This window comes from Vanacampus margaritifer, chromosome 7, assembly GCF_051991255.1.
Source record: "Vanacampus margaritifer isolate UIUO_Vmar chromosome 7, RoL_Vmar_1.0, whole genome shotgun sequence".
Lineage (NCBI taxonomy): Eukaryota > Metazoa > Chordata > Actinopteri > Syngnathiformes > Syngnathidae > Vanacampus > Vanacampus margaritifer.
Window position 1 is genome coordinate 1,171,931 of NC_135438.1, and position 27,659 is coordinate 1,199,589.

General features: G+C 42.4%; 1 protein-coding gene across 3 annotated transcripts; it reads right to left on the reverse strand.

Annotated features, from left to right (window-relative positions):
* Positions 1-225: 225 nt before the first annotated feature.
* Positions 226-27,609, reverse strand: LOC144055787 (protein tweety homolog 3-like). 3 transcript variants are annotated; one of them, XM_077572100.1, is made up of 15 exons: positions 27,246-27,609; positions 25,594-25,763; positions 17,878-18,086; positions 14,651-14,762; positions 14,259-14,479; positions 13,347-13,442; positions 13,160-13,232; positions 13,005-13,080; positions 11,782-11,837; positions 11,074-11,166; positions 9,619-9,711; positions 9,385-9,521; positions 6,113-6,289; positions 4,677-4,752; positions 226-3,029 (listed from the first exon to the last, which is right to left on the reverse strand). In XM_077572100.1, the coding sequence occupies exons 2-15, from the start codon at positions 25,717-25,719 to the stop codon at positions 2,895-2,897; spliced, it is 1,680 nt and encodes a 559-aa protein (XP_077428226.1). In that variant the 5' UTR covers positions 25,720-25,763; positions 27,246-27,609; the 3' UTR covers positions 226-2,894. The 3 variants fall into 3 exon arrangements, with proteins under 3 accessions (XP_077428226.1, XP_077428227.1, XP_077428228.1); XM_077572101.1 differs by lacking the exons at positions 4,677-4,752; positions 6,113-6,289 and having other exon boundaries at positions 27,246-27,608; XM_077572102.1 differs by lacking the exons at positions 226-3,029; positions 4,677-4,752; positions 6,113-6,289 and adding an exon at positions 6,331-7,449.
* Positions 27,610-27,659: the final 50 nt, after the last annotated feature.

Genomic DNA, 27,659 nt, shown 5'->3' on the forward strand with positions numbered 1-27,659 from the left:
ATAGGGCTTTTATTTTAAATTGAACAATTAAAATGGATTAAATAACAGAGTATTACAATTAAATGACTGCATTCAAATACTTACCAGTGAATTCTTGGCAAAAGTAACTTAAGCGATTATTAGCCAGCCAAGACAAGCCATCCATTTTCAATGATTCTGCTTAGGGTGACATCCTGAACTTGACCACTAGATGGTGATAGAAAGAAAGTCAAACCTGAGAACAAATTTATGTTAAAGTTGTTTTAATGTCACATCTTTTGTTTTTCAACATTTATTTTCCAGCTTGAATTATATCTTCAACACAGTTTGGACATGTACATCGTTAATACTTTTTTTTTCTTAGTGGAATCATGGGGGGAAATGAAAACAGCCATTCTGTAGAAAAACATCGAACTAGCATTATTTTTCTTTATCATTATATTAATATTTTAACGTCCATTATGTTACAAGACTGGGAGATGATCTTAAAAAAAAAACAGGTTGTGATATCAGGAGCATGGAAAGACATTTTAAAAACATTATGAAAAGGCATCAGATGCTCGTTGAACGTAGCACGACGCAGCTAAGAATAGTTAGCCTAAAAATGTAAGATTGTCTCGCTAGTGCGAGAAGTGATGTTTAAACCCATGAATTCAAATGTGCTAATGCTGTACAGGGTCGCAAATTAGGCGACCTCCAAAGTTGACTACGACGCTCACAATGCTAATTCTAATGCTAATAATCGGGCAGTAAAACAAGGTGGTCCTGGCCCGTTTGTTGACGCGACGACAGCCTGCAGATTTCTTTGAAAATGTTAGCATCGCCGTCCAAGCGCTAAAAATTGTGACCTGTAAATGCACAAGTGTGACACAAACGTCCCTTCTCTGGCAAGGTGTACCATTTATGATGCACAAGTGCAACTTAACAGGATATTAAGACAAGAAAAGCTCAAAACAAGCTTTTCAACGGCAACAGTCTAAAAACGCAAATATTTGAAAAAAAAAAATGCCGACTAAACTCTGAAGGACAAAAGCACTCTCGTAGCAATTTTTTGCTGACAACGGCAATCGGACAAAAGTCAACATTTGCCAGGTGCATAGCCAGTCTTTACGCAAAAATGGCATCGCCAACTTCAGTCATTGTTGTATGAGGTTGTTGTTTTTCATGTGAAACGTCAAAAACACCCCAAAAAATTCAGTTGCTAGGTTGTTATGTAAACAAACATCAAGTGTGTGCGAGAGAGAGAGAGAGAGATCGTAAAAATTTCCTTTCATTTAAACATAAATGTAAATACATGGAAAAAGTGGGAGTTACGGTTCCCAACTATATGCTAAAAGACAAAAGCGTGTTTATGCTAACGACACAATTGTGATGCGTATGTGCCTTTCTTCACGCAAAGTGACATCGCCAACTACTGGCCTGGCATGCATATTACACATTCTCGGTTGTTTGTGTATATTTGTGTGGCGATCCTTTAGCCTTTTACCTAAAACAGTACGTTTATGCTAGGTTGCTATCGTGTAAATGTACACTTCGCATGTTTGTGTGGCGATCGCTCTTGGCTAAAAGCGGTTTTAGTTGTTGTTGTTTTTAGTCGACAGGCAAAAAAAAACAAAAAACTTTTACAAATAGGATGGTACTGTTCCCTAATAAGCAAAACAACAAAAAACGACTGTATAATTGTTGCCAACTACTGGTCCGGCATGCATATTACAGCCGTGTTGGTCGTTTTTGGGAATCTATGTGAACAGGGATCATTTGAACTTTTATCTAAATCACCCCGCAAAAAAAGATGCCATCGCTTAAAATGTGTATATGACATTGTTAATGACTAAAAACGGCTTTTTTGTTTTTACACCAACGTCCTAAAAACAATCATTTTTGAAAAGTGGACGTTATCGTTCCCGACTAAATGCTAAAAACCCAAAGCGCTATTCAAGTGTTTATGCTAACTGCGCTTTTCCCAACAAATCTACATGACACAAACTGGCCCTGCCACCTACTGGCCCGGCATGCATATTACAGCATTTTCTGTCTTTTTTTTTTTTTCCCCCCACATCTGTTTGACAATTGTTTAGCATTTTACACTGATTTACGCGATGGTTAATGGCTGAAAAAAAAAAAAAAACGCCTTTAGTTTGGGAATATTTGGAAAATGCGTAAGTTACCGTTCCTGACTAAACGCTGGCAAACAAACGTACACAAAAACTTAAGCATGTAAGTGTGTGTACGCACACACACACACGTTCACGACAATAGTCTTTCCGTACTGTACAGTAGCAGGAGCAACGTTGGCAGTGTCCCATTTAGCCGTCAGAAAGTCGCCTCCAAGAAAAAAAAATTGTGCTTAAGAAGATTCCAAAAAAATCATCACAGTATCACTTGTGGTAAAATACTTGAGGGGGGGAAATATCTATTAAAAACAGATGATTTCCCGCCCCCCCTCGCCGGCTCATGTTAGCACCAAAACAATTTCCTGCTTTTCCCAGAGTCCGTCCTCCTCCTCCTCCTCTTCCTCCTCCCCTTCTTCTTCTTCTTCTTCCCACTGCAACTTTCAATCTTCTGATTTGTGTTTTGTTCTATTTACATGGAAAGCGAGCGTCTCCCTGGCATCATTTTCAGGCACCCTCGTTCATTTTGGCACGTGGTTGCCCTCGGTTGAAACCATCCCGAGTGCTTGAATTCCAGAAAAAAAAATGGAGATGTATGGACGAGTCTCGGGTGTTCATGATGTTGATGTTAGACTAAACAAGGGTGCGTGTAAGTGTGTGTATGTGTGTGAGATACAGCAACATAAGTGCACGGCACAACACATCACCAGTTATTAAAACAGTGGTGGAGTTAAGATTCATATTTACAGTTTCTGTAATCTATACAGTGTGTGTGTGTGCATTTAAGTGTATTATGATTGGTCACTAGTGGACCGAAGACTGCGGCCGGGCGGTGGCGTGGGGCCGGCTGGCCGGGTCCAGCTGGTCGTTGGGGACGGAGCGGCGGTTCTGGTCGGGGCGGTTGGTGGCCAGGTACTTGGCTCTCATACTGGAGGTGTACTGAGGACCGCCAGAAAGGAGGGGGTGGCAGAGGTCAAAGGGTAGAAAGGAAGAAGACCAAAAAATTATAATAAAAAATGAATGGAATAAAGGCAGATGAGTTGTGTTTGAATAAATGCAATGAGTGAAGGTAGGCGGGTTGGGAGGAAGATGGTAGAAGGTGGGTAAGTCAGTGCAAAACTGGTAAGTTGGTTGAACACAAGGGTAAGTGGGTAGATCGACAGGTAGGAAGATGGTAGGTAGGTAGAGGTTGGTCAGTCGGTCGTAATGTGGAGCACATAAGTTGATTAACAGGGAGGTAGGCAAGTGGTAGAGTAAGAAGACCGGTTGGTCGATCAGTGGGTTGGTAAGTAGATGGACCACTTGGGTAAGTAGGTAGAGCCAGAGGTAGGCAAGTAGAGGAGATCGGTCGGGTCATTCAATCGGTGAGTGAAACACATGGAGATGGTAGGCAGATGGGTCGCTTGGTAGGTGAGGGGAACATACGGTAGTTAGGTGGGTAAGGAGGGCGGGCGGTCGTTGGGTTGTCTGGTTGCTTCGTAGGTAGGGTGGAGCATGTGGATGAGTTGGTAGGTAAGTAGAAAAGTGGAGAGAAGATCAAGTTGGTCGATCGGTGGGTAGGTGGAACATCACACTACCAGATGGTAGGTAACTAGGTCTATTGGTCTAGTCGCGCCGTAGGTAGAGTGGAACATGTGGGTAGGTTGGTAGAAAAGGGAGATCGGTAGGAAGGTATATCGAGATTGATCAAGGGGAGATCGGTCGGTCAGTAGGTCGATTGTCATAGGTAGGGTGCAACGCATGGGTAAGTGTGTAGAAAGGGTGGTAGGTAGGCAGGCAGGTAAGTAAGTAGATGGGTCGGGTTGAGATAAGTCAGTCAGTGGGTAGGTAGGCCTGTGGAACACATGGTTAAGTTAGTTGGCAGGGAGGTAGGGAAGGTGGTTCAGTGGTCAGGAATGTTGGTTGGTTGCTCAGTAGGTAGACAGTCAGGCAGGTAGAGGTAGGTGGAACATATGGGTTAGTTAGTAGGTTGGTGGATGAAATATTTGGACCAGTCATTTGGACAGCCGGGGTTTGATTACATTGATTAATTAACAATCAATTAGGTGGAGATGATGTTATTGTCAATGACTCATTAATTAAATGGTTAGTGCTCTAATTCTGACGTTAGCCTGCTAACCAGTTAGCCGCAGACCACTTGCTACATCTATTGAGCATGTAGCAAGCGCACTCCAGGACAAGGACGCACACACCTCCACTCAAACGCACACAATGAAACACTGTGGAGCTGGGGGGGGGGGGGGGGGGTGGGTTTGGGATGGTTGGAATCCAAGAGGAGGTAGGGTGGACGGGGGGGGGGGGGGGGGGGATGAGGGTCGACTGAAAAAGTGGACTTGGACTCTCCCTAGTCAACCTGCAGACATCAGAAGTAGAGGACTCGTCTATTCCCGTTTCCCCAGGCTGCCAAAATGACCCTGATCCGGATCGTGGTGGTCTACATGGGGGGTGGTGGTGGAGGGGGGGGCTACCTTCCAATATCCACACTTTAACCACAGGTGACAAACATCCAATTGTTGGCGTGGCTTATTGGAAGGCAGCGGGCGTGCAGGGGGGGGGGGGGGGGTGTTCTAGAAAGTGTGCACTTACAGAGGGTGGAGGGGACTCCCTGCCAATCAAGGGGGTGTTCTCACACCGGGGGGTCTGAAAGTTTGCGTTCTGGTTCCTGCGTTGTAGAATCAGAGGTTACTGCGGGCGGTGGGCAAACGGCTAGCGGCTTGGCTTACTCAACTGCAGCGTGTCAGGCTAGCAAAAAATCATCGAGATGATTGTCTTTTGGATTGCGATTTAGTGTGAAGCAGGCGGGTCGCAAATTTGCCGAAAGACATCGAGGCACGTTTCCACCAAGCGGTACAAGTTTGAGGCGGGACGGAACTAGTCAGACAGTGACGTCTTAAAGTGTTATGTTACTTTGGTACCCTACGACTGTGGCTTACACGCCAATTTAGGGTACCAACTCTAGTTCAGGATACAAAAAACAGAGCGGAATTTTTTTTGGGGCCTACCACTAACGATAGTATCCTCTATTGGAATGTCACAATGTGCTACGCCATCGGTTATCTATTATTGTACCACTCAAAAATGTGAACTTATAGTTGGGTGTCAAAATGTGGTCTTCAGCCATTTTGGTTTGTCACCTTTGAGTTTGGCACTCCAAAGTAGTGTGTGAAAAAGTGGTACGCTCCAAATGAGGGCGGCAAAATAGGGGTCATCTACAGAAAGGTTATTTTGGTGCTGTGCAAATATAGGGCGCCAAAAAGTAATACCAAAATAGCTATGATATAGTTCAGTTATTTTGGTGCCTTACCACAGTAAAAGTAGGGTGCCAAAAATTTGTACCATAAAATAAAAATACACCATACAAGGCTAGCAACTAAAGTTAGGGTGCCAATTTTTTTTTTACTATTTGGCAACTTATCACCAAAAAGTGGCATTTGTTCGAGACATTGTTTTGACACCCCGATGATGGGTACCAAAAAGTGGTACACTAACACTGTGGGTGGCACCTAAATAAAATATGTTATTTTGGTGCCCTATCACCGCAAAAGGCACCGTAATGATGGAAGCCAAAAAGTGGACCTCAACAGATCTTGTTTTCTTTTTAACTAATGTTTGGTGTCCCAACACTAACTATAGGGTGCCAAAAGGTGGAACTTTACAAATCAATCATTTTTGGTATCCTACTCTACGGGTCAGCTACTTTGGTACCCTTGGAGAACAGCGACTGGTACAAAAAGTACCCTAGCACTGCAGATGGCACCCACATAATGGGGTACCAAACATACGGTGACATACGGATCTGTTATTTTTATTTTATTATTATGCACTACCATCGCGGCGCCAATGTTGGATGCCAAAAAGTAGAACGTTAGCAAAATCCGCCATACCGTACCCAAGTGTAGCGTACTTGATGGAAAAGGCTTTTTTTTTTTTTCCTTCTTACTACTTGATGTCACTCTTGCCTATGCTAACTTACTCCAGGCTGGTGCTAGCTAGCTCTTAGCTAGCGTGGTGCGCTAACTCACATGTACTCAGTGACGGGGGCATTGCTGACGGTGTGGGCGGTGGCGGGCAGGCTAGCTTCGCTACCGTAGCTGGAGCCGCAGCTGTAGAGACTGGGCATGTGAACGCGGTACAGGTTATCGTGAACGCCGCCGCCCCGCGAGGCGCCCGACTCGTCCTCGCCGTCCTCCTCATCCGTCCTTTTGGGGAGGGGTTAGGGAGCGGCGGGGAGGGTGGGGTGGGGTTTTGGTGGTAAGGGGGGGAGACAACAGATTGTAAACAAACAGCAAAGAGGAGAGGGGTCGAGGTCTACTTAGCTCGTCGCTAGCATGCCTGCAAAAGCGGCAGGGCAGCTCGATGCTAACGCTAATGCTGTCATTCAGAAAACATGCAGCTAATCGGCGGACATGCAGCCTTTTGTCCCTCACTGCTGCTCATGAAGGGTGCTCCATGGAACTTAAAATAATAAGAATAAATAAATGATAGTAATCATAATAAATAATAATATGGGCTAGTTGAAGGGGCAAGCAAACCATTTTCGGGCACAAAAATGTAAAGCAGCCGTAAAAAGGAAATGAGAAATTTAAAGTAAGGTTGGTGCTGATTTGGAAGGTCGATCTGGAACGGTGACAAAGCACAGCAAGCGCAGGGCAATATATATATATATATATCAATTTAAAAACATTGATAATAAACAAACAACTGCTCGGAAACAAATTGTTTAACTTAAAATATTTTTTTTTTTTTTTTTTTGTCTAAATTTTACAATTCAGCGTTCCATGTACAAATTCAGATTTTTATGAAAATAAATACATAATATTAAGTGACCATTTTTATTCTGGTATTTTGTGTAAAAAAAAAATAATTCAAACTCAGAATGCATCAGCGCTTGCTTGACTTTAATATTCCAAGAAAATAAATCATCATTCAACCATAATTGATTTGAAATGCCAAGGAAATAAATTGTGCATTTTTTGACAATCTTTACATATACATATATCTAATGTATTGAGGAAACGTGGGTCCCCCTTCCCATGGGCTCACCACCAGTGGGAGGGGCCAAAGGGGTCGGGTGCATAGTGGGCTGGGGAGCAGGTCCCCGCGGGCCTTGGCGGTCCGATCCGCAGCTACAGAAGCTAACTTTTGGGACATGCAATGTCACCTCTGTGGCGGGGAAGGAGCCCGAGCTGGCGTGGGAGGCAGAGAAATTCTGACTACACATAGTCGGACTGTCCTCCGCACACGGCTTGGGCTCTGGTACCAATCCTCTCGAGAGGGCTTGGACTCTCTTCCACTCTGGAGTTACCCACGGTAAGACGCGCGCAGAGCCATCCTTGGATGCTTAAAAAAGTTTTATGCACTGTGGAAAAAATGTACAGTATGCGGTTTTGTTTGCTTGAAACTATTTTTGGGTTAGGATAGTCCATCTTTTAGACATGCATTGGAAAATGTAATATGAAAAATTACATACATTAAGAGTGGGAATTTTGCACGTTTGTACATATTTTGTCCATATTTAAAATAGCATTTATGTCATAAATTGCTGGATTAAAGTTAAAATTAAACCTAAATTATACTGATTGGCATCAAACTTACGAAACTCGAGACGAAAAAGTTGTGGATAATAGTGAATTATTAATAATATCCAATATGGGCAAAGTCTGGAATTGTTATATTGAGTCATATACGAGAATCTGATGAAAATGTAGTGAGAATAAGTAATCCAAAAAAAGATATAAATCTCGCAAATGTGATTGCATCATAAATCTAAATCACACACGCAGGGAAAAAAAATAAAATAATAGCTAGCCTACTCTACTGTGGTCTCGGTGGCTAAATTAGCTAAATTGCTGCTAACAACATTGAATCGATGAAACCCACGTGTCCTTTGACCCCCACAGGCCGGTCTTTTACGTCATCATACGCAGCGTCTCGAAGCCCCGAGCTTTTCCAAATCAGGACGTTGGTTGTGGGGAAGGAGAAGAAGCAGGAGGAGGGAGGGAAGGAAGGAAGGAAGGAAGGAAGGAAAGAAGGAAAGAAGGAAGGAAGCAACAGAAGGAGGAAGGGGTGGGGGTGGAGGGGATCATAAAACACAATCTGGTGCTAGCAGAAAAGTCAACGTGGAGCGAATAAAGGCTGAAGATGGATGATGCAGGGAGACACAGCGCCCAAGGACAACATGCAACCACAAGTCAAGCCTCCGACGAGCAGACCGTTTGCGCAGCAGGGCTTCCCAAACGGAAATGGCTTCACATTAGGCACGGGCCCATTAACGCTTTGGCGCGGCTTTCAAAAGTCAAGGGTTTCGACAACCGCTAATGCGGAAAAAATGAGGGGACGTCCAAGCAGGGCACACGATTGGCTGCTTGCAGAATTGGGTAAACGAGCCACCTCTTTGTTAATTGCCTCCAGTTATTTTTTTGCTCCTTCTGGCCAACAGTTAAGCATGGAGGAAGAGGAAAGAGGGAGCAAGATGAAAGAGAAACCACAAACAGAGAGGCCTTTTTGCTCTGTGCATCGTCCTTAGTAAAAATAATAATAATAATAAATGGTGCCAGCGGGTACCATTTAGCCCTAAGGACAACATGATTAGCCAATTATAAAAATAGCTCACAAGTGTGGGACACTGTGACTTACGAAGAGTTAAAACAGAAGAAGGATGCTAACATGTACTTATTTAAACATGATACATGTTATTCTGCAGCAAATATTTATTATTTTGTTAAAAAAAGTGGGAAAATGCTGCTTTTATTTCCACAAATATTTTTAAAAGGTCATTTTAGACAATACCGAGATACCGCAATATTTTTGCTCAGTTAGAAAGTAAGATCGGCCCGAGTCTTAAATAAATGTAATCATTTTTGGAATACATGATGGAAAAAAAATCGAATCTTAATTTTGAAAGAACAAATTTGTATTTTCTTTGAGAATAAATTCATAATACAACAGAGAAGTGATATGAGGAAAAGAAATCTGGAATTTTGCCAGAACAGCTCCAAGAAATTAACATAAGAACGTCATCATTTTACAAGAACAAATATACGGTTAATGAAAGTTATTTTATATGTCGTGAGGTTTACAAGAACAAAGTATTGCGTTGTAAGTCGGAGTACGTTGTCGCCATTTTACAAGAATTGTCGAGACTTTAGTTCTAATTTGAGCGTTGAGCCAAGAAAGTTGAGGAAACCCTGCATTGGTGGTTAGTAAGTAGCATGTTAGCTGTTAGCATAACTATTCATGACACCGATGCATGTGTGTGCGTGTGCAGACGCGCACACGCGCCGGCGTGCATTACCTCTTGCCGGGCCAGGTGTGCGGGACGCTGCAGACGATGGAGGAGAACATGAGCGCCGTGACAAAGGAGAAGAGCACCAAGTAGATGACGCCCTCCACGCCATCGTAGCACAGGCCCGTCAGAGCCTGCACGTAGTCCTGCAAGACCAACGTAGGGGGCGCCCATGAGAAAAGCGCACTCTCTTTTTGAAGCGATGCCGATTTGGCAGAAAATAGAGAGACGGCGAGCACTCACCATGTGCAGGCTGCGACAGTCCACCAGAGCCGTCAGCTGGTGCAGGCCCACCTCCGTGGAGTTCAGCACCGACTGGATCTGATCCAGACTGGCCTGAACGCCACACACAAGTCAACAACAAAGTGCTCCGTTTAGGACAAGAGACTCACAATAAAAACGGCATTTTATAGGCATAAAGTCCAAATATGGCAAAAATAAAGTTGCATTTTATGGGAAGAAATTGCATTGAATTGTATGACAGAAAAAATAAATATTACACCTTTAAAAAATTTTTATCTTAGTGATACACGAATAAACTAATTTAAACAGAATTAAAAAGTGGAAACTGTTTGTTAATTTTACACAAATAAAAAAAAGTCTTCTTTTTTTCTTTTTTTTTAAAGAAAGTCTTTGTAATTTGGCTAGAATTCACAAGAAAAAAAATTGATGGGGGGAATCCAAATATTACAACAACAACAAATCTTAAATTTTCTCCCTCAATAAATAAAAACAAATCGTATGACAAGAAAAAGGATGAGGGGGGAAAAGGTTTGTATTTGCAACAATAAAGAAAATAAAGGAAAAAACTTTATTTTTTATTGGGGAATATTTTATAAGAATAAACTTAAAGTTTAAAGTTAAAACATTTTACTTAAAGGTGTACATGTGATCCATGATAAAAAAAAAATATATCATTACAAAAATAATCATGCAAGGGGAAAAACAATATTTTCACAAGTTTAATTATTCGAGGGGGAAGGAAATCATATTAAACAATAATTGTGATTTTATGAGAATTAATGAGAAAAAGAGGTGAAAATTTTTAATAAGCATATTTAACAATAACAGGACAAAAAAGGCACAAGAAGAAAATGAGGATTTTTTTTAAGGATCCCCAGAGTTTAAATTTAATTTTTTAAAAATGAAGCAGAATGAGAAAGAAGAACAAAGTCAAAATTGTATGCGGTCAAACTAATAATGAGGATGAGAAATAATCAGAAATCGTACAAAAACATAGAGCAGTCTTCATTTTAGCAAAAGAAAATAATGAGGACAAAAGAATAACTGTAATGTTAGAAATTATATTACCAAGAAAAATGTGTTCCATTTGTCAATGATAAAAATCATAATTTTGGTGATCGCAGGAGAACGAAAATGCGAATTTAACAAAACTAAAGTCAGAAATTCACGGGGGGGGGGGGATATTTAAGTCAGAATTAAAAAAAAAAAAAGTGTCAACATGAGGGGAAAACATCCTGATTTTACAAAATGAAGTTTTCCAACAACAAAAGAAAAAAACTAATTAGAAGATTAGGAAAAGTAGGACGAGCTGTCGTAATCCGACGAGAAGAAAGTAACATGGGGATAAAAACGTGGTAACCTCGCCTACGTGCGTGGGAAACGGCGATAGCTAACACGCGCGCGCACGCACGCACGCACGCACGCGCACGCACGCACGCACGCGCACGCACGCACCTTGGTGTTGGCGTATTCCCGCGTGGCCGATCGCAGGAGCTCGGCCACGTCGTCCTGCATCTCCACCAACGCTTTGTGACTCCCCGAAAGCCTCTGAACACGCGTGCGCACACACAAACGGACATTTAAGACCAGATGGCATCTTTCATGCAGCGAAGAACAAAGATTCAGTTTTGCCTCAAAACGACCAAAGTCTCTAAAAGTGAAAACCTGTGAATGCGTACGCAGGGCTTCGCTTTTTTTGCACCTTAACTTAAAATGAGACAATGAAATTACATGTAGTGTCATTAAAGCTGAGCTTATTATCGATACAATCTAATATACAGGGTGTCCATAAAGTCTCTTTACCTTTTCAAAAATGTATTAAAAATGCAATTGATTAGATATTTTATTCTAATTTGTTCTATTGTATTCAGTGTTTATTAAAGTTTTTTAATCACCCTCAAGAGAAGGCGCAATGTGTCTCATGGTTTATTGAAACAAAATCGGAAAGGCAGACTCAGCCAAACTACACAACTAAGTATGGAAGAAATGATTGATGTGTTTCGTGCAACTAATGGTGTCCATGTACAAATGTATTAAAAGAGGTAAAAAAAAAAAACTTGAATAAACGCTAAATACAATAGAACAAATCTGAATAAAATATGAATTTTTGGTGTTGTTTGATGGGCCAGCCAGGTCGGTATCGCCAAATACTTCTGCACTTACCTGCTGGAAGGGGTTGACTTGTCCCGGGCTGCACTTCAGGTAATACTGCAGGATATCTGACAACAAAACACACACATGAATTAAGCGGAAGAATCTTTCGCATCTTCACGCCACAAATGGTTGCGACTGGGAGGCCAGTCACTTCACATAAACGGTTCCATGCAACGTGTGTGTGTGTGTGTGTGTGTGTGTGTGTGCGTGTGTGTGTGTGTGCACAGTCAGCCAGAGCAGAAACAAATGCGAGACAACAGATCTCATTAAGACGAGGCGAGGGGCAAACGGGGACGCCGGCTCAAAATGGAGCGCGCTAAATGTAGGCTTAATGTAATATCAGGGATGCGATTTGACCAAAGTGAAATTATCTGAAAATTTAGCCGGGGGTCTGGGGGCCGCTGGCACCCAGCTAGGTCCAGGGCGGTGCCCTGGTGGGGGGACAAGGTCATGAAGCTCATGGGTTTTCCGTGTTTTGAAGTACTTTCAATGCACTCACATGACAAAGAAATAGACAAAACAACAGCATAAATTTCCAATGTATATTGAACTATCCCATATAAAATGGCAGTTTTAGTCAACTCAAAATCAGTCACATTCAAAAACATTGGACTGCCTTTGCTTTTAAAAACTATCACTGAGAATATCATCATATCTAACTAATGTGATTACTAAGTTAACACATAAATAATGTTGAAGAGTTCAAATTTCATGAACAAATAATTGTATCGTGACCAAATGAAAAGTAACTCATATTAGAGCATACCACAAATGTCTTTGTTATAGCAGAAGATGTTATCTGTCCGAGTCATGTGCATACACAATCAACTACTACAAAAATAAAAAATCTGAATTTTTTTTTTTTTTTGGGGGGAGATAAAAAAAGCGGAATTCCGCGAATTAGCGGAAAAATCACATCCCTGTAATATGTGATCGTTCAGAAATATCAGATGATATTATACAGTAAATGGATCAAAAGTACATATAACATTTGATTTGCTCCACCAGGGCCAGCCAGGGTGGCCACCAGAGCGCCAATCAAACACACACACACACACACACACACACACACACACACACACACACACGCACACACACACACACACACACACACACACACACACACACACACACACACACACACACACACACACACACACACACACACACACACACAGAAGTGAAGTGAGGTTGCGATCGGACGTTAGCGCAGCACGCCGGCTTGCCGCTACCTTGATTGATGACGGCGTTCTCCTTGGTGGCGCGAGCGACGTACGTGTCGGGAGAGTCGCAGAAGTCGCTGGCCGACTGTTGAGCGCACGCACAAACACAAGGAGATTACATCACTGCGGCGCCCGCTGCGACGTTGCCGTGGCGACGCGCTTACCGCAGCGACAGCCAGTTCCAGGCCCAGAGAGGCCCAGCTGATGACGAGCGTCAGCACGCCCAGCAGGCACACGCTGCGGACGGTCACAAACAACAAGACGGTGGCACAACATTGGACTTGGATTACTGCGCGTTCGCGACGGGGAAAAAAAAAATCATACGCGGACTTTCGACGCGGCCACGCGTACCCGATCAGGGTTCCTCTGGAGTTCCGGATGAGGCCAAAGAGAACCAGGAGGCAAATGAGGACGTCGAACAAGAGCAGGCCAAGGTAGCCCAACCACCTGCAAGCACACGTTATTGACAACGCAATACGGAAAGAAAGAAGAAAAAGCTCAATTGCTCAAGAGGTTCACAAACTTTTGAGCAGTGTATAAATATATATATATATATATATATATATATATTCTTGAATATTTTGCAATTGACAGTAGAATCCTTTGAATCATTTGGGAAAAGTGGAAGGATAAAATTTGCAAAATAGTATCATTTACATGGGATTTGTTCTGTTGAGAAATGGAGGGAGGAGTTCAATTAAAATATGTAAAATCCCTTTTTATATGTGTGAAATTGAGGTAAAAATTAGAAAGTGTTGAAACTGAAGTGTGAGTGCAGATTTTTATTTTTATTTTGCCAAAGGTCTCTTTATTTACTTTTAGTGTTTTTTTGGAGTGTGGAAAATTCTGCAAAGAAACACAAAGGAATTTTTGAAACGGTTAAAAGAGTCCCAAGATGTCCGAGATGTTATGAATGGTTTGAAATGCAGGAGAAACATGGGAGAATTTTGTTTTTGTTTTTTTATCTAGATGTCTAAATTCCAGATTTTTGCGATTACATTGAAGTTGAAAATGGAAATGTGAAAGGAGCAATTCAATACGTAAAAAACATTTTGGAGATTTTATAGCAGCCAATGTGGAATTCTGCGAATGTGGGAATTGCTACAATGTGGAAAACGCCAACTCAGGATGTCCTCAATTTTGGGAATATTTTCAAGATGGAACGGTTTGCATCAGTCTGCTAGTAATTGCAATAAATGTCCAAACTTGTGCCGAAGACCAACACCCAATCTTCAGCATTCACACAATGAATAATATTGTGACCTGTAGAAATCGAAGGCCTCGGTTTGGCGGGCCAAGTCCTCCAGAGACACGTCCGTGTTGGACCAGAAGGGGACGTCCACCATGAGCTTGACCAGCTCGTCCAGCTGTCCCTGCAGCTTCTGAACGATGGACACATAGTCCGTCTGCTCCTGGTAGGTCGTCTCCAGCTGGGCCAGGTTCTCCTCCACCGTCTGGTTCAGCGCCGTGGCGCTGTCCGACACCTGCGGCGAGGACACGGGGATTTGTCACGGCAAATGATACCACCGACGGTATATGGCTCCCTCTAGTGGCATGCGGAAGAGTCACTCAAATAAATGTCCGCGCGATGGCGAGTTGCAGTGCAAAGTTTGTCATCGGATCTTTTGCTTCGGGATGTTTTGTTTTTTTCTCACCAGTTTTTCGATGCCCGACACGGTGCGGTTGGCGTGCCGCAGGGAGTAGGCCAAGCGACTGGCGCCGTCGCTCGATTCGCCGTTCCCATAGAAGCCCACAGCGATGCCGGCGCTGAAGGGAAACAAACGGCTTCGGATGATTCGGAAATCAGCAATCACGGCTGACGTTTCAGTCATGCATTCATTAGTTAACAAAAAACTAACGAATTAAGAAACATGAATATAATAATAAAATATTATGAAAAAAAAAAAAAATTTATAACACTAATTAACAATAATTATAGCGAAAAACTTTACTAAAATGAAGAATTAAAAAGAGAAATAAAAACTAAAACCTGCTCTAAAAATCAATCCAAACTAACTGAATTTAAAAATCAAAAGTCAAATGAAGTTAAAAAAAACTTTCGTGAAAAATCCTGAACTTTTATAATCCTGACACACACGCACACAAATCACTCAACAACTAAACATTTTTGAAAAAACTAACAAAACCGCCCTGAAAACTAATCCAAATTACATTAAAAAAATTAAAAAAAACTCGAAAATAAAATAAAATCTAACAATACTGAGAATGACTAACCCTGGTTGAAACAAAAAAATATATATATAAATCGGGATCGGCAAAAATCGCGATGGCAGGTCAGACTTTTTTAAAAGATCAGGGATCGTGACCGGCCGGAAAATATGTGATCGGTGCACCCCTAATGAGAATATATTTACTCAACAAAAATAGAAACGCAACACTTTTGTTTTCGCTCCGATTTTTCACAAGATGAACTCAAAGAAGTAAAACTTCGTCCACATACAAAATATCAGCATTTCTCTCAAATGTTGTTCACTAACGAGTCTAAATCTATGATAGTGAGCACTTCCCCTTTGCCGAGATAATCCATATCCAGATGATGATTGGACACCATGGGTAGTGCACAGGTGTGCCTTAGACTGCCCACAATAAAAGGCCACTCTGAAAGGTTGACTTTTGTTTTATCGACCTTTGCACTAATCGTGGTTTCTAATCAGCATCTTGAGATGGCACACTTGTGAGGTAGGATGGATCATCTCGGCAAAGGAGACGTGCTCACTGTCACGGCGAAATGGTGATATTCTGTATGGGGGAAAAGTGTTGCGTTGATACGTTTGTTGAGTGTAAATAATAGTTAGTCGATTTCAAAAGGGGCTTTTTGAAACCGATGGGCAGGCTGGAGTAGCCTGAACGCCATTTTTCAGAATTCCAAAGAATGTTCACATTACTCACACCGGGCCAGTCAGATCCAATTGAACAAATGTTCACGCGACTGACTAGTGACCATCATTCCTTCCGAAATCTTGTCCTTTCAAGCACCATAGTCGACCCCGCGACACCCATCCTAAGTACGCAAGCCCCCACCCGGGTGCGTACTTGGCTGTTTGTGTAAATTAACGGCGACAGTTCAAGGAAATTTATTGTAGGCCGTTAGATTCTTCACACACACACACACGTGTGCGTGCGTGCGTGCGTGCGTTAGTACAGCTACGACATAAATCCTCATCTGCAGACGGAAACAAGACGGAGTGGAAACGAGCATCGATTGTAGTTTATGGGATGAAATGATTTTTTTATGAGCTTCTTAATGTGGCTTCACGCGCGCACTTCATCATCTCGCCACTCTTCAGCCTTCAACCTCCATAACGTATACAAACGTCCATTTATGGCCTGGCAGGAAGTGACATTTATTCGGAATTTAATTCACTTGAATGAATAAACACCACCCCCCCAAATACATATATGGAGAAAAATAAGGCCGCTCTCTGGGGGGGGTCTCTAGCCTACTAGCTGTGACATATGATTTCACTTAAATATGTTGAGTTAGCACCGAGCTAATAAACGCCCAATTCACTGCACTCTCTGCAGTCGAATAATCTGCATTTATAAGCATGACTGGTGCGACCACATCAAACAAGGTCTCTCACATAATAAACGCCTTACCCCTAAGACACGCCAGAAACAAACACCACCTGCCGCAAGAAGCATTCAGCACCACTTTGCCTTTACATTTAAATCCCCCACAAAAATGATGGTGAGTTTTGGCACCGGGTCACACAAGTCCTCTCTAATTAATAGACACCTTACCCCTAATGACAATGTTGTGTCAACAAACAGCCCCTTGCCACATTTAGGACAATTCTGACATTATACTGAAAGCCCGATTGTATTCATCACGTGTTGCCGCACTGCATCATACAAGCCCTCACCACGACTTCATGCCTTACCCCAACATTGATGCCATGCACTCTCGGAATCTTATTTAATAAACATATACAGCCACTGTAAGAATTTCTAACCATTGCATCCCTTATACTGAAATTCCCATAAGGCACCACATCACACTAAGACCCCCCCCCCCCCCATACTTAACGCCTTACCCATTAAGTCAATCACTGCTGTAAGCACATATAGTCAGTAGATGTGTATATTGTGAGGAAAGTTAATCATAATCATAATGACAATAAAGATGAAATATTGAAAGCTGCAAAACACCAACTCATGCCAACACACACACACGCAGCTTCCCTCGCGAATGTAAAATTCACTTCCGTTCTCTACATTCAATCTGCTTTTGTCGCCATGGCAACCTTTCTAGGCCAGCGAGAGGGCCAAATAGAGAGAGGACCAATGAACGGTAGAGTGCGGCCGACGAAAGGAGATGACGAGAAAGGCGGCTGAGGAAGAGGAGGATGAAGCGGGAAGCCAGAAAAAGAGGACCAGCGTTCATCTCGGTCATCTGCCAATCAAATTTCACACGTGCAGCTGGCAAGAACAGGCAATCTGGTGCCGCCACACAACCACTTCCTGGTTGCCCTCTGTGAGAACGATGTATGGCATTTCAAGGTCCCAGTAAAAGTTTGTTGTTGTCAAAGTACAGCTAAATTTGCTGCTTTCTGTGTAAAGGGCAAACAAAGGTTAATGCCAGAATTTTTGGACTGACTGTTTTTTTTACAAAACGAGGAAAAAGGAGCAGCATTTTTGGCGCTTTTGTTGTTGTTGCTGTGTAGCCAAATTTGCTGGGTTCTCTTCCGTGTTAAAGGCAAACACAAATAAGAAAATGTTTTTTACTACGGCTCTCATTCACAAATTCTCTGCGAAGAAAACAGACATTTGACAATTCCTCTCAAATGCTGATATTTTGTTGTTGTTGCTATACGACGACCAACCACAGATAAAAGCAAGAAATTGCAGAAAGTCTCACCTGCACACCAGGGTGGCGATGATGACGCACCAGGCGGTGCAGCAGCAGTCGGCGCTGGGCTGCTGAGAGCGCGCGTGGTGCGACGACGCCGACGAAGACGACTCGTCGCTTTTGCGGCGGCGGCAACAAAGCCAGAAGGAGTAGAAGAGGAGGAACAGGAGGTCCAGACCCAAACACAACAGAGCCACCGAGCCCAGCAGCAGCACGGACTGCGAAGACACAAATAAACAATCATTAAATAGGTGGAAACGCAGTCAAAATGGCTAACTTCTTGCGCTAGCTGCAGACCAGCTAGCCACAACTGGACATAAAAAAAAATAATCCAATCAGCTATATGTTTGTGAATTGAGATTTTTTTTTTAATTTAAGAATTAAATAAATAGTATGATAACTAAACCACAGACATAAAAAAAAATAAGTAAACAGAGCACAGAATAAAGTTAAGTTAGCTTCCAGCGCTAGCCACCAACCCACTAGCTACCATTGCTTGCCACTCAAAGTTTTAGTAAATAAAAGATAAATGAATAAAAAATGAATTAACACCAGCGATTGTATGAAACAATTAAGTAAATGGACCACAGAGTAAAAACATGCACCGCAAGTTTAGCTTCTAGCGCGAGCTGCAGTCCGCTAACTGCCACGCTGGACATAAAAAAACAATAGTAATTACTGCTAGGTTAGCTTCACATGCTAGCCAACAACCGCTAGCTCAGCTGCCATATGCTTTCCACTGGATAAAAAAAAAAATTAAAAGCCACATAAAACAACTATGTAATCATAAACGGTAGACGCAGTCTGCCGAATGCTTGCTGCAACAGATTTTGCATTATGTATTTATATTTTATTTTTAACAAGTCAGAGACAACTGACATTCACACGGAAAGCTTTGTAATTGCTTAGATGCCACAAGATGGCAACAAAGTACATTTTTTCAACTCATTGCTGTATACAAAGTGCTGTACACGGAACACAAATCAGTCATGCAGTAAAGAGAAGTAACAAGAAAAACAAAACAAACATTACAAATCAATAAAGTTTATTTCAATAAGTAGGTAAATGAATAAATAAATAAACATCAAATTCATGACAGTGCTGTGTGGGAAACAAAAGAATACAAAGTATGAAAAGGAATAAAATATGTATAAATACTGGATTGTAGGTTCCCTTCAAAAATGCGGTCATGCACGAGTTCTGCCCGCCTAGCCGTGATGCTAGCATGTTAGCACGCCAAAGAAGCGCTTCCAAACCACAACGACCGCACAGACGCAAACGCGCGACGCAAGCCACTAAAAGCTTTCATGTGTAAACCGGGAGCAGGTGGTGGTAGGCGGAGGAGGCGAGAGAGCAAAAAAAAGATGCTCGGTCTGTTTTGCGGTCGGTCGCGAGTCATCGTGTACGCCACGACTCTCCACTGCGGGTGGGAAAATTATTCTGGACACTGTGCAATAATGTTCAACATTCAGTACCTATCTCGAGCCATCCATCTCTGATGGTTAGTCTGCCAACGACACGACATGACACCCCCCCCCCCCCCCACCACCACCACCACCACCACCACCACCACCACCGCCGCCCCCCCTGGGATGGCCTGGAAAAGTCATTGTGAGGCAGGAGCACGCGAAGAACATTGCGCGCTTCCAGAACGCTTCCGCTTCTCCAGCGGACAAAAGCAGCCGGAACATTCTCAGGACTCCATTTTGGATCGTCACCAAAACAGCCCCCCCCCCCCCCCCCCTAAACAACGACTCCTCGTGACCTCGTTTGGATCCAGCCAGGGTTTTTCACTCCGCTCAACATATGCACAACGTTGGACGTGGTTAGTGGCCATTTGCATGAAAGAAAAAGAGTACAAAAGCTTAGGAGACGATTTTAGCCCCATTCCCACTGGGACATTCAGAAAGTCAACAAATATATACATACAAATATATATGTGTGGCATTATGCAGCAATAGCACCAACCTTGAATATTAATAAGAGAACTAATGAGAATGGAAAATTGAAAAACTGCTACATAGGCAATGATTCGATTCAAATGTATTACACATAAAGTAAAAGGCAAAATGTTTTCAACTTTAAATTAAATACAACTGAATTGCACTTGGGCGGTGATTCTTTTGTGTACCACAAGAGGGAGCGTTATTATAGCTTCTTCTTTTTTATTATCTACGATTAAGCAGCATATCCATACATCTCATTACTGCCAAATCGTGACTCAACAGTATACATTTTATGTATTTGTTGACAATGAGAGTTGCAAGGTCGGAAATTGCGCAACATTTTCACCATCTTGTAATGCCGACGACATCAACTGTTAGCTTTTCCTTTCTAAGTGGAGGATGGGCAGAAATGGAAGAGGGGGTGGTGGGGGGGGGGGGGCTGTGGATAAGCGGTGTAGATTCCCAGCCTGCTGGTTCGATCCCGTGCCTATTATCTATAGGCTTACCGCCGCAGACCTTGCGCATTCTGCGCTAATGCGAATTGTTTCAACCGCTGACTTTCAAATCAACGCGGAGGCTTAATAGCATCACCGGCGATAAGCACGAGTATCCTGCTGCTTAGCCGAGTCGCACGTATTCTTGCCTGTGAGCGGGTTGAGCGTCAAAACAAATGTCGGACTGCTGTTGTGTTGACAGGGATGCCGTCACGCAAACCAAAATGGCGGCATTGTGATGGCCCTCGTATTGATTTTGTTTGGTTTGGTTGATGTCAAATGTGTCGGTCACACGTGTGAGATGAAATGAAAAGTTTACTCACACCGTCTCAAATGTCTTTTGACTTTCTAGCTTAAAAAGGTCATATTTATGTCACTCAGCCGCTCCTAAAGTGCGCTTCCGTGCTGCGTCGCCATGTTTATCTCTGCTTGAGTATTTCCGGTGAGTTGCATGCCAGAAACACAGACTTATAAACACGTATACGAAATATGTGAAAAAGGAGAAGAAGAAAAAAAACGTGTAGAAAAGGCAAACCAATGCACCTTTCAATCGAGGCATCCCGAATACTTTCATATGAACAATAATTCCGGTTAAGAACCCGGGGATCTTATTCAGGTTTTAAAAACCCGAGTATTATATTCAGGCGTCTTTACATGGGGGCTTTCAACACCATATATTGCTCATGTTTGGGTTTTAAACGGTTTTCTGACTGCATGTAAACGTACTCAGTCCAAATCACTTCAGCATACTTCCTTTGCACCGATTGCTAATGAGCAAAGGCTTTGGTGTCGTTTTTGACCGAGGACAAAACACGCCAATTGGCTCGATTTCACAAAAGAAAACCGGGGATAGGAACATTTGTGAAACGTGAACTGCCAATTCATTAATTTTGGTGCCTTTTCAGCCAAAAGTTTTCATCACAATTGGTGAGAATTTACCGTATTGTCATTAGTAAAACATCACAACAATAACATATTGAGACGACAAAGACTGTTGACCTATTTCATCAACCGTTGGACCCAAAATTACTACGCTTTTAAATTTATTTGCTCCCAAAAACGTGTAAATACATTTTATTGTAAACGTTTTAAGTGTCCCAAAGACATATTTATACGTTTTTTATGTTGTTGTTTTTATGCTAGGGGACATAGACGGCTTTGATGCAGCCTCTCAATTGCAAAGAACAATTGAAGAAATGGTAGTTATTACACAAACGGCCAGCAGGTGGCAGCAAAGCAAAAGAGAGCAACTAGGGCCATGTTGGAAAAAAATATATTTTACTCACTCAAATAGATTTGTGAATAACGATGAAGTTGAGCTATAGTTTTAATGCTAATTGATGCCAAACGAAAACAGATACAAATATACTTTTTTTCCAGATGAAAGAAGAGACTCATCTTTCTTCGAAGGGGGTTTGGTTGCTTCGGTGAAAATGGCTGGGATTGAATGAGTTAACCACAACACATTCATCTCGCTGGTGCTACTTGCACAAATAAAAAAGTGATGCCTGTTTAAAAAAAAAAAAGTGCTGGTACGTACAACCTGACAGACGTGAGATTAAAACGTGGAGCCGGCAAACCGTCGACGCAGATTAAGCCAGGACCAATTAGCTTGTAATTAGCGCACTCACTGGGCGTGTGCGTGCGTGTTAGAACCGCTTGCAGAGTGGAGGAGGGGCTTTAGCGGTCACACACTGTACGGTGATCTACTTTCAATCTGTGCTTTTCAAGTGCGTGCGTGCGTGCATGCGTGCGTGTGTGTATTCTGACAGGATCAATCGCTTCCACTGCACTGACTCGCCCTTGCACCCTGCACCCGCCAGCATCACACGACGAGTCTTGCGCCTGGCAAACAACCGCAGGTCTTCTCCCGAGGCGTTCACTGACCTCCAGTTCATCGGCCAGTCAACGAGAGGCGGCCGTTGCACCCGAACCAACGGCCCGCGCTTTCAAACGCCTCGGAAAAAAAAAGGGCCGACCAATGTGAGCATTCAAATGCAACGCCGAAGAGTTTGTGTGTAATTACGCCATCACGTGACTGTCGCGTAACGTTCTGCAGCTGTGCTACCGCAAAAGCTGACTCGGCGGTTCCATCGTTGTACGCTAAACACACACGCGCGAGTTCTATTCTGAGGCCCCGGCAGAACCTCAGGACACAATCTCCAATTTCAGCTTTCTAAGAAAAAAAAGAACACGAGAGAGAGAGAGAAAATTGCATTTAACGGATTTGTTGACAATCTTGGCAACCATTTTGGCTGCTGGCATTTTCACTATAATTCTAATTCATTTTTGTTGGTTTTGTAAACATAAAATGTAGTTTCGTTTTTTTATTTTCTTTTATCAAGTAATTTCATTTTTAATTTGTTAACAATTTTTTTTTTTTTTCAATTGTAGTTTGTTCTCAACCAAGCTTGTCAATGTATTTCAGATGCTGATTGAAACAAAATGGAAGCCAGACTTTTCCCAATTGTACATAAAAATATAAAATGTGTGTAGTAATCATGTGTAGTCTACGAGAAGGAATGACATCGAAACATTGCTTTTTACGGTCTCTTGATGCCAACGTATGCGTTTCAACGACGCTTGTTGACATTTCTGCTAACCTTTGAGCCAAAATGGCTGCCAAAACCAGGTTATGCTAAAGGGGTCGGCATATTTTTTTCCTGAAACAGTGTACGTGCGCGGGTGTGCATGTGGTGGACGCATGAAAGCCCCCCGAGACGGATATAGCGAGCCAATCAAAAGAGGGCTCGCTGTGAAAAAGTGAAAGAAAAGAGAGAGAGTGGTCTTTTCACAAAAACACACTTTCTCTCCATCTAATTGAACCTGCTCGTCATTCTCACCCACTTCGCCTCCCTCTCCCCGTCTAGCCGCAATTAATGATTGCGCCCTGAATGGAACCCCTATATTCCCACCCACCCCTCACACACACACACACACACAAACAGCAAGACACGCATACACAAAAGCCCCTGAGGGAGGTTTGTGACCTCACCTCTTCAAACCAACGCTAAGTGCTAAATACGCACTGACACAGAAAATGCTGCACACAACATGTGATGACATACAAGAGGCTAAATCGGGAGGTCTCCAGCATGCGGCACGCGGGCCGGACTTGGCCCGTCAGGGGCCCCGATTCAACGCAAACATTTGACAGCAACGTATGCAGCACTTATGGAGGCTAAAAGACCAAATGTTGCCAGAACCCACACTGGACCCAATTTAAAACTGCATTTAAGAAAATAAAGAAATGAATGTTTTCTCTGTCTTAAAAAAAAACTGTAAAGTTTTTTAATTAAAAAAATAATGTATATAATAAATACAAATTAAAATTTTTTTTTAATCATAGTTCACATTCTTAAAAAGGAAAAAAAAATTGGTTTTCTTAAAAATATATATTTTTTTGCAGTTTCATAAAAAGATAAAACTCCTTAAATTGTATCTTTTTTAAAAGTAAAAAAAAAAAAGTAAAAAGAAAAATACTTTTATGTTTACCTTACATAACAAAAATAAAATCACTTACATGTTTCTTAAAAGAAGAAATCATTTTCCTTCTTATGTTATTCGTTTCTTTTAAAAAAAGAAAAAAGTTATTCAGATGTTGGACGACGTAGAGAAGCGTGCAGTCTCGGTGCCAAAATGCACGCAAATACGGCAGCCGCTTAAAACACACATAAATAAATAAACTTGAATAGGTCGCTTTGCTGGAACTCTTCTTTTTTTCCCATGGATGCATGCACAAAAAAAAGTACATTTAAAGTGGTTTCTATATTCTCAAAGGCACATCCAATATGCTGATCCGTAAATTGCACGTGAAACTAAAAACCCGCTTTCATAATAGTGTTGACATTTTCTTATGAAATTTCAGATCACTCAGAAATAAATAAATAAAAAAATAATCAATGAATATGAATTTTTTTTTTTTTTTTACAAATGTAATTGTAAAAACAAAAAAGGAAAATAATTTGGAATTGCAGGGTTTTTTTGGTCGTTGCCCCGGAAATAAAATGAGTTTGACACCCCTATAGTTGAAATAACTGGGGCGGGCTACTTAAAATTCCACTGCTGGAGCGCGCGCACACGCACACACACACAAAGAGCCTCAGTTAAGCAGTGAATGGCTGACAGGAAGTAGCCATTTAGAAGAAAAAGCGCCTCCCACGGCCCATCAAGCCTGCGCCTCTCGAGCCTTTTTATCCTCTTCCTCCTCTTCGTCTCCCACCACCACCATCAGCGTCATCATCGTCATGACCACCAACAGCCCCCACCCCCACCCCCATTTTGTTTTGTTCACAACGGCGGTGGCGCTTCGCCTTCCCACGCTGTCAGCGCAAATGCTGCAAGTGCAAGTCACCTTCCGACTTGCGTTTACTCAACTGCAGATAGGCAAGGCGTCTAATGGAAGGGAGGCCTTCACGTTTTAGGAGTAAGAGCAGAGTTTGATGGGGTGAGGTTTTATTGAGGCATTTCCACAAATCTGTATTGACGATCAAATATAAATCAAGAACGTTTTCTTGGAAAAAAAAAAAAAATCAAGCAGGTTTTCCACTGCCGTTGACGGCTCCATTTTAACTGGGTCGGCAGTGACTGAGTACAAAAGGGAAAAAAAATCATCATAAACAATCATATTTCTCTTTTTTTTTTAGGAAATAATATTTTCGTTCTATCTTAAAAAAAAATTACAAATCCTTCTTGAAAAGATAAAGCAAATATTTTTTTAAAGAAATATATAATAAAAAAATGATTAATTAAATAAAAAAATCAATCATATTTCACATTCTTAAAAGGAAAAAAATCAATTGTTTTTTTCTCTTTTCTCTTTCAGTAAAAAAAATCATTTTCCTTGTAAAAAGAAAAGAAATACTTTTAAATGTATGTTCCTTAAAAAATAATAAAATCACTTGCATGTTTATTAAAAGAAAAAAATATATATATATATGTTGTACGGTTCTTGAAAAAAAAAATCTCTGTTAAAAAAGAAGAAGAAAATAATTATTCAGATAATTCTTGAGCAGTTTCGTTCAAGTACGGCATCAATTTGAGTGGAGCTGCCAAGTAGTGGCTCTTTGGACTTGCTGACAATATATATATATATATATATATATATATATATAAATAATTTTTTTTGTTGGGGGCAAGGGCATAAAAAACAAGCATCCACCCTTGGCGAACTACGCACACCACCGTGCACGTGCTTACGATTCCTAAATGATGATTTGAGTGAAACCTCGTTTGCGTCAACAACACAATGGCGATCAAGCGAGGCATCCGTTGTTTTTCACTACCTTTTGATACTCGGGGTCTTCGGGCCGGAAGTCGCTGCTGACCACCTGGAAGTCCAAGTTGAAATGAGGCAAGCGGTGGAGCAGGTTAACCCACCACGGCGGCGAGTAGTTGACCACGGCCGCCATCTTCAAGACGTCCACTCGCTAAAACACGATCACTCGCGCGGACACTGCGGGAAAGGGAAACAAAGATACAATAAATAATCCCTTACACAGGAAAGAAAACATTTCGTGAAGCACATGATGTCACACAGTCTAACTTGCGTTAATGAAAAAGAAAGCAAAATTCAATAGTCTTGCCCTTAAAGGGACAGTGTGCAGATTTTTTTTGACATCTAGTGGTGAACTAATAGAATGCAATGACCTAAGTTTAAAGTGTATGCATTTTGATGCACGCGCACTTCGTAAGACAATCACCAATTCAGTTTGCTAAATTTGTCTCCTTCGAGTATCCATACCAGAAAGATGGCGGTAAAAACAGGTTTACTTCCTGTAAGGCTCGGCCTATTTAATTCACGATTACTAGAACTTTTTTGAAATTGATGCTATAGAACTCTTTGGGCATATTATTGAAATTAATGGAGGTTTTTAAAATGTATGAACATTGGAAAATCAAATATTTCTAAGCACTGTCCCTTCAAAAAGTAGATTTCTACTGAAGAAAATTGCATTTCTCTTTCTTAAAAAAAATTATTTTTTTCTTAAAATGATTTATGTTTCTACAAAAGAAAAAAAAAAGTCTTAAAAGTCAACCCATTTTCTTCATTAAAAACACAACTTGAGTGTTTCTTAAAACGAGATTATTGCATTTTAATATTTAAAAAATGAATCAATTTTAAAAAATATATATATAAACCCCGTCAGAAAATTGTGTCGCCCCAGTTAAGCCATCTGATTTGAAAACATACTGCTAAATAGCCTGGGGTCGTGCCTGCTTGTTTTTGCTCTTTCTGCAAAAGAAAACCAATCAGTGAATCTCACCAAAGAAGATGTAAATTTCTACCCGTCAACTTTTTTTTGCATTTGACGAGTGGCACACGTCTGACTGTTGATTTGTTTTCTACTTTCCCAGGTGAGCGTCCTTCCTTCCAATCTCATCCACGTGGATGAGTCACCTGCGTTTTCGTTACACGTCAATTAATTTCCACGCCAACAGGCTGACATCACTTGACTTTCCCATCGATTCCATTCCAAGTAAACAGCTCTTGGGGGCCGGGGGGATATTAGCGGGGGTGGGGGGGTTCTTCAACAAAAGAGCTCATTGTGTATGCACGCAGACACGTTGTTTGGACTTGAACGCTGACAATAGAAGACGAAAACGAAGGAAGAAGGCTTATTCAATGCCGGCTCGCCCGCCGCCATAACGAACAAGGAACCACGAACATGGCCGTTGAAGCACATCGACGCTACACAACACATCCAACCGCGCGCGCACACAAGTAGGTCAAGCAAGGGGCTCGACTCGACTCGACTCGACGCCGGGCTTCTCGCATTCGAGGCTCCGTCGTCGTTTTAGTCATCGCGGATTAGCTTGCGTCAGTCCGGCTTTGTCCTCGCCGAGTGCCGCAGTCTCGGCCGAGTCGCCACGGCAACACAACCGCACGGAGAATCTGCGGAGTGACCACCGCCATCCCGTCCTGCCGCTTACGTACCTGCTCGCTCGGCGTGTCGCCTTCTCCGTGCCGCATCAACGCGGCGGCGGCGGCGGCGGCGGCCGGCCGGACGCTGGCTCGCTCGCTCGCTCGGTCCGTCGGCGGGTGGGTCGGCGGCGAGCGTTCACCGGCGGTACCCTGCGACCATTTCCAGCCTCCTGGGGGTCGCTCGCTCGCTCGCTCGCTCGCTCCAACCGCTTTGTGTTGTTCACCGGGTAGCGATGACGCCCACCGGCCCGCCGCTGCTCATATTAACCGCGGAGGTGCTCGACTCGCACGCGCACTCACACATCAAGTGTTTTAAAGAGCCAAGAAGACTGCGCGGAGGCTTTGCGGTAGCACACAAACCGTGCATGTGCGCGTGCGCGCGTCATATTGTGAGAAAGAACGAAGTGATGACCCCTAGTGGACACC